General features: G+C 40.7%; 1 protein-coding gene across 1 annotated transcript; it reads right to left on the reverse strand.

Annotated features, from left to right (window-relative positions):
• Nucleotides 1-7,988: 7,988 nt before the first annotated feature.
• Nucleotides 7,989-9,803, reverse strand: LOC145444812 (uncharacterized). The gene has a single exon (XM_080322832.1). The coding sequence runs from the start codon at nucleotides 9,607-9,609 to the stop codon at nucleotides 8,548-8,550; it is 1,062 nt and encodes a 353-aa protein (XP_080178958.1). The 5' UTR covers nucleotides 9,610-9,803; the 3' UTR covers nucleotides 7,989-8,547.
• Nucleotides 9,804-17,999: the final 8,196 nt, after the last annotated feature.

The raw sequence follows: 17,999 nt of genomic DNA on the forward strand, positions 1-17,999 counted from the left end.
AGGAGACTTTGATTCTATGACTTCCATCTGATTCAATACGCCGGCCATTCTTTGAATATCTTCGCAATTACTTGTGCTCTTAATATAGTTCAGTACTGCATTCTCAAAAGATTAGCAGAAGATTACAACTTTCCATATCACAGAGGATCGCAATATAATATATTACACAGTCATGGAAGGTAGAATTTGCTATATTGGGCTGAATTATAGGTAGATTTATTTCAATACGTTCCTGGTCAATTCCATGTGTAATTTTACGAGTAGGTCAAAACCAAGTGAATTGGACTTGAAGTAGACTCGAAGTAGTATGTGAAGTAGTCTTGAGAAGTATTCAAGTATTACGATCAGGAATATACATGCTAGAGACTAGCAAAGAATGACTAAAATCAATTCATGTCAATTTCGCTGCCAAATATTGTGATGCTGGTCATATACACCAGTGGTTTCCAACGTTTTTCTACTCATCGCCCTCCTTCAATCTCGAGACAAGTTTTAACCCCTCTCTATCTACGTATCCCGAAAATAGGACATACAAACGGGAAATTTATGAACTCAACTCTGATCGCTAGTGAATTTACTAAAAAACGGTCATTTTCCCGAGGTGCATGTGCTCGGAAAACCGGCTTCCGCATCTGCTATCCGTTGAGTTGACCTATTTTTGCATCATAATCAGAATGAGCCGCCTTCGCGAGATTTTTTAGGCCTTGTTTTTCAATATATCCCACTCGACGTCCTAGCATTGTCGCCCCAATCGCCCCTACGTCACCCCCTTTGGTATTTTCACCCCTGGTTCTCAATATCGCCCACGTTGGGAACCACTGATATACACAGTATATATGTCGCACATATAATTGCATGCGATTTTGCTCATGACGGGGAACGAGATATATTTCATTGCCACTTTCGACTTGGCGAAATCTACAAAGCGAAAGAAAACTGGAAGAAGTCATGTAGACTAATAAGAGTGAAGGAGAAGTGCAAAAATTAGATTGTATTCGTCAAGATTTAAAAAAGGGATTTCCTGAACCATTCGTTCTCAAAATCGCGGTATACCAGCACAAAAATATTGGACTGTGCATAATCCGAATTTCATATTTGCAAAGTGTCTGAACACCCCTAGCACATTCAATGCCACCAAGCAATGCGTTGGGATTGTGAACATTCTGCACAATGGTTGCGTATTTTCAATATCTTATTTTGATATGATGAGAAGGGGTGCAAATATTTTGACCATGATCAAGCGGATTCGTCGAAAAAAGTTTGAGAATCGCTATCCTAAACGGTGCCTTGATAACTGTATAATAAAAAAGGAACTCATGTTCGAGTTCTCTAAATTCCACTGCAACTATAGAGAGGTCTCCACTTTCACTTTTGTCTAAGCCCAAGAATGATACGTTCATTTTCTGGCGCTCCCTCTCCCACACTCATTACACGATCCGAAGCGGATCATAGTGAATTATTGCAAAACATGTAGCCTTAAAATGCGACTAATTCTCCTTTCAATGCAATTGCTGGTTGTATTATTGTTGTAAGTAGACCGGGTTTATGTAGACAGAGATGCATTGTAGACGATACTCACTTATCAGTGTTTGAATAATAAATATAGCTCAATTATCCATTAAATGCTACATGTCAAGTGCGACTATTAAACCTACATAAATAACAATGCCGACCTCTCAAAAGTTTCATGCAAAGGTATTAGTTAATTCCATAGCAATCAGATAATGGTCCGTCATTGGTAGCTTTGTTCCGAATACAAATGAATATGATAATAATTCCTCTCTAGTACATTTCCTAATAATTGGGTCATATGCATGTGGCAAACCCACTATATTAAACATCGTCATTTGTTGTATATTGACTACCCCATGATATTTTAAACAGTAAACACTAGATCACAAATTCGCCGTCGCTATAACTCGTAATTACTGTAAGCGGTACGTTTCGAAATGACCTGTAGGCGTATTATCAACTTGATCGCATACGTAATTATAACGAAAGAAATCTATAGTTTGATTTTAATTATAGTCTGTTACTTTATAAGTGAATCTCAACGGAAGTCGACATTTTTGATGCTCCTGTGCATACTAATTTGTCAGCCCTGCAATAATAAATGGAGGGAAATACAAACGAGTCGAAGCAGATTCTTCGTTGTCGGAAATTCCACCATGGCACGATGCTCTGTATCGTAATCATCCCCTCGAAATTGGAGATATTTTGAGCGAAAACGAATTTTAGATGATCATCAGCTGTTCTGAAGAGAATTGCCTCCGAAGTTGAAGTGAGACAAACAACGGCAAACGTCTTAATTTTGAAAACTAGTTACAACTTATCAGAAATTTCTTCATTCTCTGTTTTCGAAATGAAACAAAGTAAACAGATTTATAAAACGACAATAATATTGAGTCTCTATGCAGCAATCACGAAAAGCGGCTTGCAATAATGAGCAGAAGATGTGCCATTTATCAGCAGCTTTTCCTAGTTTTTCTCAGTTTACTTATGATTAGACAACAATCGTGGGCATATCTGGTGGTTGCTATTAACTTGTGTCGAGACAGCAACAACTGGTTTAGCACAGACAGCGAACCAAATATTCCGTTAACCTTTCACATTCATTGCGTAATAAATCAAATTAAACTTAAGTAACCGGCCCATATTGATAAGGAATAAGAATGGCTAGCATTAGAATTTGATAATGTCCGACGGAAAAAATAGAATATTCCCACTAACCTACTTATGCTGCCCTTTGAGCGAAGGTGTTCACGGCTAACAAAAGAACACTATCGTCTAAATTACAGCTATGGTGCAACACAAATCTGAACTAATTCTTTTCACAATGTGAAATCAAAACTACAAAGCTAATGCGCACCATTCTAACATACGAAGACAACGACATACATCTCGAAAAAACTGGTCGTGCGTCAACTTCTCAACTAGGTTTGTTTTAAACTAGATGCACACCAGTAATGCTGGGCGACTCACGCGCATCTCGAATAGCGAACTAAGGGACTTCTCATTTACGTTGAAATGAAGCCATAGGAATACTAATAATGACGGGCGACTCACGCGCTTTCACTGAAGGAGAGCGACACGTAGTTTGCGAGAAAATGGCAAAGCTGCGGCCTTTTTTATTACTCTCATCTTTGCTACAACAGTGGTGGTCACAACATGAGCTCGATATTAACTGATGCCGCCAAGACACCACACTCGATTTTCCATGGGAACTATTTACCAGTGTTTGGATGACTCAAGGCCTGACTTGACAGGAATCAGACTCCAGACAAGTTTTTTGTATGACTCCAGTTGACTCGAGTCTCTTTGCAAAAATGATTTGACTTGACTCTGCACCTCACAACTGCGGATTGACTCGTGACCCGAAGCAACATTTACAGGTCAATTTCAAGTCATTTAGTAAGTGGTGTCGAATGAATCACCCTATCTTATGTATTCCCAAATTGTCCGCGATCGTCTGTGATACTTGTCAGAGCAACGAGTCATTCACTGATTGTATATTACACTGATCCTCCATGGTTACATCACAAATCAATCGACCGCAAACGAAAGGATCACAACTTACGTTGTTGTAGTAGAAGTAAATTATTCTAATAACAACGTTTCTTTGTTTCGTATGCGGCTCACCTCCTACATTACGCTGTGCTCACCTTTAACAACACTCACGCACAGATTCGATTGCTACCGTCGTTATTACGGCGGCAAACGAGGCCTAGAAAAGAGACCCGTCAAAGAAATAAAAACAAATAGCTTCCAACAAAGGACCGAAGAAAAGCAATGAAATCGGAGAAGGTTAGTAGTTCAGGCATCCCCAATCATGTGTCGGGAACCTTTTTTGATACAAATAAGTCAAGATTGACCCCGTACGCCTGCTAGATTTTTTGCATCAGACAACGGTATCAATTTCATTGTTTGGTTGAATAAGTATCATTCGCTGACTAATACATGTACTGTATTTCGCTCTTGATGTTGTGTGATTGCGGGTCAAGCTCACAGCAGAGAGTCACTAAATATTCACAAACGGAAAGCTGGATATTTCGAGCAAACGCTTGTAACAAAACAAGTAAAATTTTTGAGATTGTCAAGATGCATGCTCGTTTAGTGTTCATATTGTTTATGCTGCCATGGCCATTCATTGAGTGGCCTGCAGTTGAAATGAAGGAAATTTCAACCAAATATGTTAAAATGACGTGAAAATTATAATACATGAAAAATATTCACAGTGCAGAACCCAAGGTTCGTTTGTGAACGTGAACCTCTAAATTTCTCAGGTTCACTCACAGAACGCGAACGTGAACCTCACGTTCACACCATCCCTAGTAATTAATCATTGAGTGATCAATATCAATTCAGACTACATAGTGGCCCAATATATTCAAACTTAGTTTTAATGTATCAAGATTTCCAACTTGTTGAATGGATTTGGGGTCACATTGTTGCTTGTGTTGTTACGAGTACAAATACAACGGCGCCTAGAAGTAAGGAACCTTTAAAAATTGCCCGAAACCTGAAATGGTACCGTTAAAATTGATAGATCTAGCACGGGAGTTGCCAACCTTTTCAGCTAAAGGCCACACGATATTTACGAACCACTGCGTGGAAAACTTGACCGTTGATGACTTTTTGTAATCGTCCGATAAAGCGAACCAAATTAGGTAACGTTGAAAACAATACTCTATTATTATACACATTAAAAGTAATAACGTATATGTTGATGTCGTGAATGGGCCAAGCACGAAATTTAAATCAAAGTTAATGAATGAATTCGATCCATAATAATATTTCTTAAATATATTGCTGGCCGCCTCATTATAACACTGTACTGTAATCATTGTGCAAGGACAGGATTATTGGACGCTAAGAAATATCAATAAGGAAGATTTCGGCAAACCTTTGTCTATCATTTTCTACAATGATTTCATCCGTGACGATCTTACTTACTGCGAGCACACACATGAATTTGCATGTTGGGAGACAAGTTCTCTAGTTGTGAGTATAGTTAGACTCAATTCAGTAAATTATACGTATTTTAAATTTTCAGGGGACTCCAATACTAAAAGCGAGGAATAGGGTGGCAATAATTGCGCGAAATTATAAGAAACATTTCAAGTCGAATAAATCTGCTGCAAAATATTCTACGTTATGGGCTATTGGTCATATTCGAACATCTACGAAAACTGTGGTTGGCCCCTTGCTACGCCAATGCGTCGGAACTGATGTTTCAGTTGTCAGCATCCGAAATTTCGAGATCAGGGTAATCAAATTTGGGTAGGCCTTGCAATTTTATCTGGGTAATTATTTGTTTTGATGCTATAACTGTAATTTCGAGAATGACCTCGCGGGCCAGACAAAACGATCTCGCGGGGTAAAGGTTGGCCGCCCCTGATATAACATGATGTTATTGTGGTAATTCGTTGAGATCATCTACTGTCCTATTTTGCTCACTGCATGTGTCAAACTCGTAACCGAAAATATCAGCGCATATCAGTACATACCCTTAATCCTTTGTGAGGAAATATGCAATCTGCTATCTTTGAAGGTGGGATGGAAGCACTAACCGAGTGTATAATCAAAATCAGATTTTACTGAAGAAAAAATATCAATTTTTTCGCACAATCACTATATGAACTATATCGATGCCCAAATATCCTTATAATTACTGAAAGAAAGGTCTTCAACCCCAAATTACATTTAAAAAGTAATCATCATCCATCTAAAACAGTGTTTTCCAACGTGGGCGAATTTGAGAACAGGGGGTGAAAATATCAAATGGGGTGCGACTGGGGGGGCGATACGGAAAGAAAATATTGGAACTTCTAGTGAGATTTATTTATTCAACACGGCCAAAATGCGCGTGAAAGCGGATTATTCTGCATGTGACGCGAAGAAAGGTCAACTCAACGGGAAGTATGCGCGGAAATCGGTTTTCCGAAAAGCTACTCGAATAAATTACATTCTTGAGTCAAGTAACCGTCGGAGATTTAGATCAATAAATGACCAGCTTTTATACCCTCTTTTACGGAATTCGCAATAAGAGGTGGGGTGAAAATTTGTGTCAAACTTGATAATTGGGAGACGAGTCGAAAAAAGTCAGGATTCTAAAACATCGACATTCTGTTATTCCAATATTCGTATTTGTGTGTTGTATGGATGAAACCAATATATTGTGAGTGTATTTCAGAGTTGCTTCAACTGAGTTCAAAAATAGTCGGTGCGCTTGAATCTCATTTCATTGAATGAAATTTCGTTTTGTTGACCCTGTACGCGTTCAACGTACGACGTCAAATGCATTTCCATCGTGCCTAGCACGCCAATTCACTGTAAATCAGAGTATGTCAACACGCAGCCCAATGACCACACGAGATCTGCGATCTAATTTCAACTTTCAGATGAACGCTAAGTACAGCATTTTGAAATCCGGAAATTAATTTCAGTTTCAAAATATTGTTGTTGTTGTTTCAAGCTATACTCATGTACTTAATGTAACTAATCCCTTAAGCCGGAAACGGCTTCGGGGATGGCAGCAGCATTCTGAGCAAAATCAGCGGATAAGAATGGGCAATGGGCATATTACCTTGATGTGCAATTGCCAAGACACTGTTAAAACTGAGACGCTCAGAAAGCAGCTTGGGACATCACCACAGGATTACGCTTTTCGGGTGGGGTAGTTTTTCAGGTAGTACCGTGTCTCGTGAGCGCTAATATCGATTGCTTAGTTGCCGAAAATCGTTGTTAGGTATCGTGGCAGCAGTGACGTGCGGTGAGGTTTTGGCTGGTGAGGCACGCCACCCCCCCCCCCACACACACACACACACGCACATAAACACGCACGCACTCACGTAACAATAGCAGCAGGGATAGAGAACGTTTTCTTTGCACACTGACAGCCGTTGCAATTCCATATTCTACGATACATGTAGGACTGCTCGCTATTGTGCTGAATGGGCAAGTTTAGACGGGTAGTAATTTCTATCTCGTCAAGTACCGGTATAAATTACTCGAAGCACACGAGAATAGCATCCTGTTACAATTTTTTTCCGTAAAAAACACTAGATTTGCCGAATTTCGAAAAAAAATGCACTATAGGACACTATAGGCCAAGTCACCATACACTAGTTCAGTGTAAAAACACTATGAGTGTCGCCACTGACCACAAACAACGACAACGCAGGCTATGTAAGAATAGCTATGACATACCCAATTACGGGGTTCTGGATATTGCAGCCGAACACAGCATAGAGTACACAAACAACGACAATGCAGCAAGTAGCTATCACATACCACAATTCGTAGCTATGAAAGGAAAATGCATAACCACTACATAAGTAAGGGCATGTATTGACTCCACATTACGTATTGGCCGTCGCTACTAAAGAATTCCTACAAAACTGTTGAATTCCGAAATCGATAGCGCGTTTCACTGCGCTTCGATTGTCCCATTGTTAGCGAATGGTCTATGAGGCAGATTCGTTCTGCCACACCTGGCTATTGTTTCTCTGCGACGGCATTGTCTGTAATAAAGCCGAATGTCACCTTCATTGGCGATTTTGAGGGGGTTCTGGTGCTCTGACACTGGTAATATTTGGATTTTCAGAGTCAGTGTGACGATAGCAATTGATTGATACCAGTTTTTATGAATTCCGATCTATTTATGATCAATTGCATTGTCGCAGGTGAGGCACGACCCGTCCGTGCCTCACCTGTGCCTTACCTCTCCTTTCGCGCTGTATTTTTGAATAATAATTATGTAAATTGATGATGTTGGGTGAAAAAAGGGTTCAAATTTAGTTTTATTATGAACCTCGATGTATACAACATCAATAATCATCGACTCATCGATGGTTTTCACGATTTTCACTTACTCACCCAGACGACAGGTGAGGCACTGCCTCACCTGCCTCATTGAGCCGCAGGTCACTGGTGCGCAGCCCGTAATAGTTCAAAATAAAATAAAATTGATGATCATGATATTTTTTGTCGAATTGCATTTCATTATTAAAATAATACTTTTTCTGGTAACTATTCCCGCCTCTCATGAGAGAACAGCGTTTCACTGACGTAAAGATTTAAAATCGTGGTTGCGAGAAGTGTGGCATATTGTTTTGTGTCTCGATAGCTTGATTCGTGCAGCCCGCGGTCTCTACGAAATTGCAAACGTGACCCGCAACCCGCTTTGAGTTGACGACCCCTACAGTAAATGCATTTTCCTCAAACCTTTCGCACGCCAATTCTTTGTTAACACATTGTGACCAGTCATGTAGAAGTTGTATTGATAAAAACATTTCCTCGAATTATGTGAAAGACACACTTTCCAATAGCGACGATAATTTAAAGTACGAGATCCATCTCAACTGAATTTTTCAGTAAATTGTCGCCACCTTATTTTTGTCATTACTCGACACAGGTGAATGTTTTTCAACGAAATTCTTCACACGTATATATATCGCACTCATACTCTTTCACTTCATCATGACTCTTGCTTTGTCTTGGATTCGGCATTGAATGCTGTCGCACGTACCTCACACATCCGCATGCCTACTGTCGGTATTTCATTTTCGTATGGGCGGAATAGTGTCTTATAAGGGTAGACTTTTTCGTGAAGCCCATTCCGCATATCTCGCACTCATATTCATTTGTTTTCAGGTGTACCATCTCCATGTGTGATTTAATGTACGATCTCAAACGATATGCTTTACCGCAAATTTCACACCTATGTTCCTTCACACCGGTGTGAACCGAATAGTGGGCTTTGAGTAGGTAATGATTACTGAAACATTTTCCGCAGACATGACACACAAAATCTTTCGCGCCAGTGTGGGTCAAATGATGTTTTTTCAAATCGACCTTTGCTGCGAAATATTTCCCGCAGATATGGCAATAGTAATCCTTCGTCCCGGCGTGATTCAAACAATGACGTTCAAGGTGAGCATTTTGTCGAAAACGTCTTCCGCATATATGGCACTCATGATTTTTGGCTAGTGCATGAATCAACGAGTGTGTTTTCAAATTACCCTTTAAAACGAAACCTCTCCCGCATATCGAACATATGTGACTTTTTACACCGGTGTGAATCACATAATGGTGGTTCAATTGATATTTTCGTCTGAAACCTTTCCCGCATACATCACACTCGTAATCCGTTGATCCGACATGCGTAAAATAATGTGCTATCAAATACCCCTTTGCTATGAAACCTTTACCACATATATCGCACTTGAACTCTGTAAATCTGCCATGACGCTTCATGTGGTTTTTCATCCCGTATATAGTGGTGAATCGTTTCGCGCATACATCACACTCGAACTCCTTCAATCCGAGGTGAATTTTCACGTGTCTTTTCAAATTTGATTTCGATATAAATAGCTTCCCACATATCTTGCACTCGTGGTTTTTCATTTCCTTGTGGCATGAATAATGAGATAATTGGGCAGAACTTCTCACAAATCTTTTTCCGCATATGTCACACTCAAACTCTTTAACTCCGGTGTGAATTTTCATATGGACTCTCATGTAAGACTTGCTCTTGATGCATTTCCCACAGACCTCACTAACATTGCCATTGCATCCTTGACGATGCTGAAAATGGGGCTCCATCATTTTTAACTTGGTAGGAATACTTTTTCGAACGGACGCTCATGCGATTCAATGCTGAACCTCTCCTTCAATGTACACAACTAATATCGCGAATAATATGGTTTTATACTGCGTGTTAAAATCTAAAAAAAATAACTGCATGGAATGCGGCACTTCTAGTCTCAGAATATTACTGCCTTGCACAAAACATGACCAGAACAGGTTACAATAGTCATGACGTCATACAGAGTCTAACATCGCTTGTTCAGCATAGCATGCACATCTTCTCGCGTGAAAGATGCGGATTTATTTAAATGCTATCTTCAACTTGGGGACATCACAAGTAAGTGAACTTCTAAAAGGTGCGAAACGAAAGTGGAAGTAATCTATCAACGGGGCTATCCGAGGGCTGTTTACTCGAAGCATTGCAAGCGCCGCGAAAGAGTTGGCTGCGTAAGAGGGGCATTGCTGCGTATTGTATCAAATACAGTCGCCAGGATTCGATTACCAACGCCTAGCTAGTATATAAATTCACGTATACTTCGTTCGTATCAGTATGTATTGGATGATGTCACATAAAACAGAGCGATGTAATACTACGCAGTGTTGTGGTGTTTTGACTTGATTAAAATAGTAATAAGCTGATACTGATACTGACGTAATAAACACAAAGTTATTGAATAGTTACGAAGTCGTCTGAGTATATTTGCTACCAGATTGTCGTTTGATAAGCTTTTTGGCGCTGTGCAAGACCTCTAACCGCCATAACAAAACATAGGACCATTTGGAGAATGTACACTGTAGAGGACCAGCACCGTAACTGCCGCACCCCAAACCCCCCAATTGGGGGGGGCGAGCTCGAAGGGGGCCCAAAATTATTTCGTGAATTAGCATAAATTATCGAGTATTTTTCCAAAATTTATGCAACGTTTTTCAAAAATTTTTCGCGCTGGGCGCGATGTCAAGCTGCCAGTCATCTTGAATATTTGTACTCTTCCTCCAAGACAAAACACGCAAGATTTATAGAAATAGACATATCGGCGTTGGCCATTACCGCGCCGCGACGCACCAAGACATATAAAGATTTAGGACATATTACATGCATCTCCAAGAAGTGTGCCGGAACGATCGGCAGCGCGAAAACTTGGGCCGAAAAGGACTGCCCACACGCTGTCCGAAAACTTCGCTATATATACAAAATACAGATAGGTTTAATTGTCAATAGGAGCCTAAATGACTGGCGCCGAATGTTCCTGTCTTGGCAATCTGAACCTGAGAAGACAAATACCATCCCGCAGGGAAAACTAATTGCCAGTGAGGAAATACCAATTTGAAATCGTCTGTGTCTTTTAGTTTAGTACGTTTGGGCTATTCTATATTTTTTGATATAGCAGACAGGAGGTCACGTCACGTCACATCACGTAACAAAGTCATACCAACGGGTCCGCCCGCCCGAAGATGTTTAATTATTATTTACGGGCCCTACCGTTTCCGGTAAATCTGATAACGTGAGCAGAGAGGACAAGAAATTGATAGCAATATATATGCAATTCCCGATCTTATTGGCCGCTTTTATCATGAATAGGGCTGGGTACAATGATTCAAGTACTCGAATCAGAATTGAGTATAAATTTTAATGATTCGAGTCGAGTAGCAAAGGACGATTTTTTCGAGTACTGAAATTGTACGCTTCTCGCATCGCCATCACTGAATGTTAATCTATCAACGAGAATTATAGTTTCGATACTGATTTTCTAGCCTTGGAACCTTGATTGGCTGTATCGCAGCACACGAAACATATGGTACAAAGCTACGAAGGTTACTGGATGTAGCACAGTTCCGAAGTCATGATTATCCCACAACATCATCACCAAGTGAAATGAAATCGGATAACAGGTATTAAATTATTTGTGGTGACATAAGATTTAGATATTTGAGGTTTGACTTATTATATTATGTCATGGCGTCATAATGGGTGATACTCGATTACTCGACTCAAAGCATATTACGTGATACAGCATCGAATCACTCAGGTACTCGATTTTGCCCAGCCCTAATCATGAATTATCGAAAATTTTCGCGCTTAGCGCTGGCTGACTAGACAGTACGACTAATTTCGTGACAAAAGCGAACAACGTGATGGGGGGGGGGGGCGGTTTATCACCCTATGGGAGCCAAATACTCAATTTTTTTGGGGGGGATGAAGTGCGGTTTCATTCCTGCCAACGGGTGTACGCCTGATAATATTGACCGATTCAATCATGAATTATTTAATTTTTTCGCTCTTCGCGCGATCCAGGAATATCTGAGTCAGTAAACGGAGACTTAATGTAGATGACAAGTAGCGGCAAAGATCGGATTGCGAAAGGGGGTTCTGGGGGGCTTCGCCCCCCAGAAGTTCATTTATCACCGTATGGGGGGGGGGCAAGACCAACGTTTGGGGGGGGGGGCTGACGAAGTGCTGTTACGGCCCTGTACAGGACGATGTTCTATCGGGCTACTCCCGCAGCCATCATCTACAGTACCGCAAACTCGAATCTTCAGCATCTTGTGATTCAATATTTTGTTAATAAGGGCTACCAAATCCAATTTCGGTTGCGGGATGGAAAAGCGAGAATGAATATTGAATTCATTTTGACCACGTACTATTATAGGCGACTAGGTTTTTTGAATTGGTGCCAATCCTACGTACGCTGCAGGCGACTTAACGTTTATCTATATTAATGTTTATCTATCCCATATACGACTTTGATGCTGTGACCGAAAATTCTGCAACACACCAAAATGAATTGTTGCCACGATGTTATATCGCAAGGGTTGGCAGATATGCTTCATGCGCGAGCCGCATATCTAAAATCTCAGTTTTAACCTAGCCGAAACACAACACTTTAAAAATGAGAATTCATTCCGTCACAATGAAATGTAGGCTATCAAATAAAGTTTTTATAACTGTGTCGTGACACTGTGCGTCTTCGCTTAGGCTGCAAGGTGTTTATAGTCAGGCTGGCATGAAATCAACGCAGTGCGGAGCAGCTCCGTAATATTATTGCTCTCTAAATCCGTCTCCGGTGGGTAACTCGTGGCAAAGTTTTAGTGTTACGATTAGTAGCTTTTTAAATAATGAAATGATCTTGACAGATATGGACAGAGGCATAAATCCACTATAACTGAATGAAAACTCTTCTCATATTCTGCTTTAAATGTTCTATTTTCCTGTTCATTCTATCCTATCCTATCCTATCCTTCAATCATCGATCAACGGCATTATCTTGGCCAAATTCGACAGTTATTGCTAGCCTTTACAATACAAATGGGAGAGCTGTACTCACTACCAGCCAGGCAATAATAGTGGCCTGCGCTTCCGTGATTACTTAATTATCAGGCACATTGTTAAACGCCGTGATTTATCATTGATAGATGACTAATGACCATGTACCATACACAATACACATGTTGATAAGACGAGATGACACGCGTAAATTTATAATCAGGTTGCACCTCTCCAGGAAAATAGTGAAACGCATGTGCAAGCAGTAAAGAGCTGCAATCAAAGACTCGAATATCCGTATTATCGCCATATGTCTGAACGTGCAAACGATAGCTGGTTACTAATCCTCACTGACACAGTCAAAATTACATTATATTCGTAGGTACGATGGAATCGCTACACTAGTAAAGTGTTACATAATGAACAGACCGTGAATTTCGTGCTTCAGCGCAAACTCGTGAAAATATGAATTAATAGCACATAGCATGTGGCTAATTACTGATAAGTTTTCAAACTGCAACTGCGAATCGTCTCTGATACCGCATAGAAACTCTTGATATCAAAATACGAACAAATAAATCTTCTCATGCCTCAATAATCATAGTAGTATAGTAATATAATATATACTACTAGCTCAACATCATTGTTGCTTATTGCGATGTTATATAAAAAAGGGATATATTCAATATGATACAAAATATATCTTTAGGATGATCATAAATGAAACCAAATTAACTTACAGTAAATCGTGGCTTGGTATAATACATGAAGCCTTATTTGGCATGTGGTGCTGACACACGTTCTTTGCGTCATGGTGACATGCTGCGTCTACATTTAAAATGCAACGATGGCGACATGCAAATCTCAACTTATGCATGGCAGAAAGATCAATGCATAATTTGACGAGGCTGCTAATTTTCCCCGCATACAACGATAACGGCACATCCCCCTGATCACCCTATCAACTAAGTATTGTTAGAAGAGACCAATCATTTTGATAACAGTAGCTATCGGAATTTATAGCGTATTGAGACTGCGTAATCGTAGTCGGCAACACGTCAGTCTAGGGGCGATGTTAATGACTACAATAATCGAATCTAATTGACGAATTATTGTAATCACGCTCGCAAATTACTTCTATTGTTGGTTGTAATATCATTTTTATCAAAGCTCCAGTGCGAGCCCAGTCTAGTCATTTAGGACAAAAAGCGAATTAATTCAAATTCAAAGTCTCTTACTCGTGGCTCATGCGAGTCCACCACACACTGATGAATATTAATTGCTTGAGTTTATATTTTTTACATTAGATAGCCTTCATTCATTTTTTGATATCGTCTCCTTTACTTGTGAGCAGCAATAATTTTCCATCGTGAATCATGAATGAATATACAGTTCGTCCCAATGTCGTTTTGAGAGAGTGAAGAAACTTTTGTGGTATTTTAGCATCTCGTTGCTTTGGGATAGGTATGCGGATGTACGTGAATTTACAAGCTTGCATGTAATCTGATTTACAAGGACAACATGTAGGGTTGTATGTAGGCCTACTAGGTAGGCTGTAAAATTACTGTGTCGGGCCTAAATGGACAAGAGAAAATGTAGATTTAATGTACCAGAGGTGACTGTAACATTACGGTCTGGCGTGTAAAGCTAGATTGCCGGGCGGGTGTCAGGTTAATTTACATTGAAACACTGCCCAGTGTTATCCATCTACTAAAGCAGTGCTTTTCAACCTTTTTGAGCTCCATTCGCACTTTATTTGTGTGATAAATTTCATTCGCACAGGCTAATCGAAAATTGTTATACACTAAGAAGATGAAGATACTTAACAACATTTTGTTCAGATGTTAAACAAGTTGGCTTCTACGTAGATTAAGCTATCAAGTGTCTCATTAAAAAGGCAACTTTTTCGCTCGTTTTGATTTTGACTATATTACTAAAACCCTTCCCGGCCAAACAAGTTGTTTGGATTTGTACAAGAACGTCTACCAGTGCTTGGATGGCAGGTCTGAAAAACTGTTCTGCGATACTATACAAAACACAGCGTATTTTTCGCGAGCGAAAATGCTTGCTGGCAGAAATTGATTTTGAGAGGTGACGCAAAGGTCACGGAGGCTCCAGGTTGTCGAAAGGGTGAAAAGCCCATATGTTTGTGTTGAGGCTTTTGCTTTATGTCTTGGAACATAAGGTGCAAAACGACCAAGGAGAGTATAGGCACATTAGAGCTCGCTACCTTATGATACGTTGCTCCAACTTCTGTCTCGCGGGTATATGAACCTCATTATGCTGTGTGTTATGCTATTTATCTCAATCTAATTTGAGAATTCATATATCGGTTCAATGCCGGTAAAGTAGCTTTTAAACTTCCACCAAAATCTGGTTTTTTGTGGCATCGCGACCCGAGCCTTCCCAATAAAAACGAATTCATTTTTAATATTACAGTTGTTTGCTACGATTTTAAGGACACAATTCTACCCAACACCACAATTCTACCCAACACAGCTCTATACAAAACATGTCTGACGCACGCGATTTCAAATCAAGGCAAATTAAACTCATCTGCGTGCCATAGTTGTACTACTGCGTCTATACCAGTGGTTCCCAACCTTTTCCGACTGATCGCCCACTTTTTAAGCTCATCACCGATCATCGCCCTCCAAATATTGGGAACCGAAAAATGGGCATACAAACTGAGATCACCGGCGAGTGGAATAATAAGAAAAAAGGTCAACTTTTCGGCTTGACCTCGAAATTACGCTTTTAAAGCTAAATTTCCGTGATTTGACTAAAAAAAAGGCCATTACTCTGACTTCACTCCAATCATATATGTTTAATCGTCCATAGGCGCTGCTGATCGTCCTGGCACACTTCTTGGAGTCGCATGTTACATCGCCTATACCTCCATATGTCCTGGTGCGTCGTGGCGCAGTAATAGCCGACGCCGAAGTCTCTGTTCCCATAAATCATGCGTATTTTTGTTGGTGGAAGGGTATCCCCAAATCAAGATATATGACAATATGATATCGCGACCAGCGCGAAAATTTTTTGAAAAGTTGAATGAATTTCTAAAAAATTACTCTATAATTTATGTTAATTCACGAAATAATTTCAGGCCAGATTCGAGTTCGGCCCAGAATTGGAGGTTTGGGGTGCAGCAGTTAGGGTCCTGACTCCAATATAGCTATTTTAACGCACTATCGCCCCCTATCGCTCCTTCATTATTTTCGCCCCCTATCGCCCCTTTCGTCCGCTTTCCGCCCCCCTATCGCCCCTTTCGATATTTCCGACCCCCTAGACCGATAAATCGCCCCCTGGGGTGCGATATCGCCCACGTTGGGACCAACTGGTCTATGCTCAGATTGCAAGCACGGGACTCTTCCGTGATGATGATGCGAAGAATTTGTGTGTCATCAACACGCAATTCCGTCTTTTCCGTTATCAACGCATGTGTTTCGGAGTCGCATCTAGTCCCGCAAATTTTCAACGCTGTATCTATGCCATGATCACCGGCCTACCCGGTGTTGCTAGTTTCGTCGATGACATAATCGTTACTGGCACTGATGAACGCGATCATTTTCGCAACTTATCGCTACTCTTTGAGCGCCTCGCCGAATACGGTTTCACCGTCAACTTCGATAAATGTGAATTTTTTAAAAGTAGTATCGAGTATCTTGGTCACATAATTGACAAGGACGGCAAAAGCCCGTCAAACAAACCCGTTGAAACAATCAAACAGTTGCCTGAACCTCAGGATGTTCGCCATCTACAGGAATTCCTGGGCAAAGTTAATTATAATCGTGCGTTTATTCCTAATTTCACGAGTAAAGCCGCGGCCTTGTACCGTCTTTTTCAAAAAGACGCGAATTCATTTGGAATACCGACTGTGATGCAGCTTTTCGCATTCTGAAACACGACGTAATCGACGCTACGCAGTTAGCTCATTATGATGTGAACAAGCATCTCATTTTGTCAACGGATGCTTCTCAATTCGGAATCGGCGCTGTCCTCTCAATCAGACACAATGCCGAAGAGAGACCGATCGCGCACGCATCGAAAACGCTTTCCAATTCGCAAAAATCCCACTCTCAAATAGAGAAGGAAGCTCTGTCAATCATTTACGGAGTCACTAAATTTCGTCAATTCCTGTATGGTAGGAAAGTTACGCTCGTTACGGACTAAAAACCGCTTTTAGCTATTTTCTCGCCGGACGTTAAAATTACCGTGATTACAGCGCAACGCTTACAGGGATGTGCACTAACGCTCATGGCTTACCAATATGACATTCGCTATAAACCGACCAAGCAGCACGGAAACGCCGACGGTTTATCTCGCCTACCAAAGGGTCCAGACCCTGAGTTTGACGAACTGGAAATTCGTGAAAACGCGGAGATCGTTCACGCTATCAATATGGCATTCGGTGGCTTGCCGTTGACTCGCAATGAAATTCGCGACGCGACGCTGAAAGACAAAACCATGAAACTAGTAAAATTATCTAGCTGTCACTCATGGTAACTGGAATCCAAAGACGCACGTTGATGATTTTTCATGGTTTTCGACTCGCAAACATTCGCTTTCTCTGCACGAAGACATAGTCATGCTCAATATTAATGGTTTTCAGCGCGTAGTTAGTTATTCCGCAGTCACTTCGCTCGCGAGCCTTATCATTGTTGCACAAAGGACAATGGGTTATCGCGAAAATGAAGCAGATGGCTCGACGTTACATCGCATGGCCTTACATTAATCACGACATTGTAAATCTCGTCAAGAGTTGCGATGCTTGCCGTAAAATATTGAAAGCGCCGATAGGGATAATCGAAACTACGAATTTTAATGACGAATTTTATTCGGTACTCTGAAAAAAGGTTTTGCGCCCCGCGCGTCATGGATCGATTCATAACTTGACCCCTCGCGATTTCAGTGCGTAAAGTAAGCCGATATAAAGAAATAAATGAATATGAAGATCACCGTAAATGGACATTGGCAGTTCAAAATTGGTATTTGGGGTCCAGATTGATCATTTCGATCCAGGCCTTGGAATGCGGCCGTGAATAGCAAAAAGCTTGGCAACCCCTGATCTGGTTCAATCCGCACATATGCACAATATTCCTCATCCGTTCAGCTCGCTATTGAAAAGTCGGTACATGGTACA

Source organism: Botryllus schlosseri, chromosome 1, assembly GCF_051294905.1.
Source record: "Botryllus schlosseri isolate E-star chromosome 1, Bs_hap1, whole genome shotgun sequence".
NCBI lineage: Eukaryota > Metazoa > Chordata > Ascidiacea > Stolidobranchia > Styelidae > Botryllus > Botryllus schlosseri.

Excerpts from the sequence above, each read along its gene's own strand:
- LOC145444812 (XM_080322832.1), bottom strand. The coding sequence starts at position 9,609 with ATGATGGAGCCCCATTTTCAGCATCGTCAAGGATGCAATGGCAATGTT.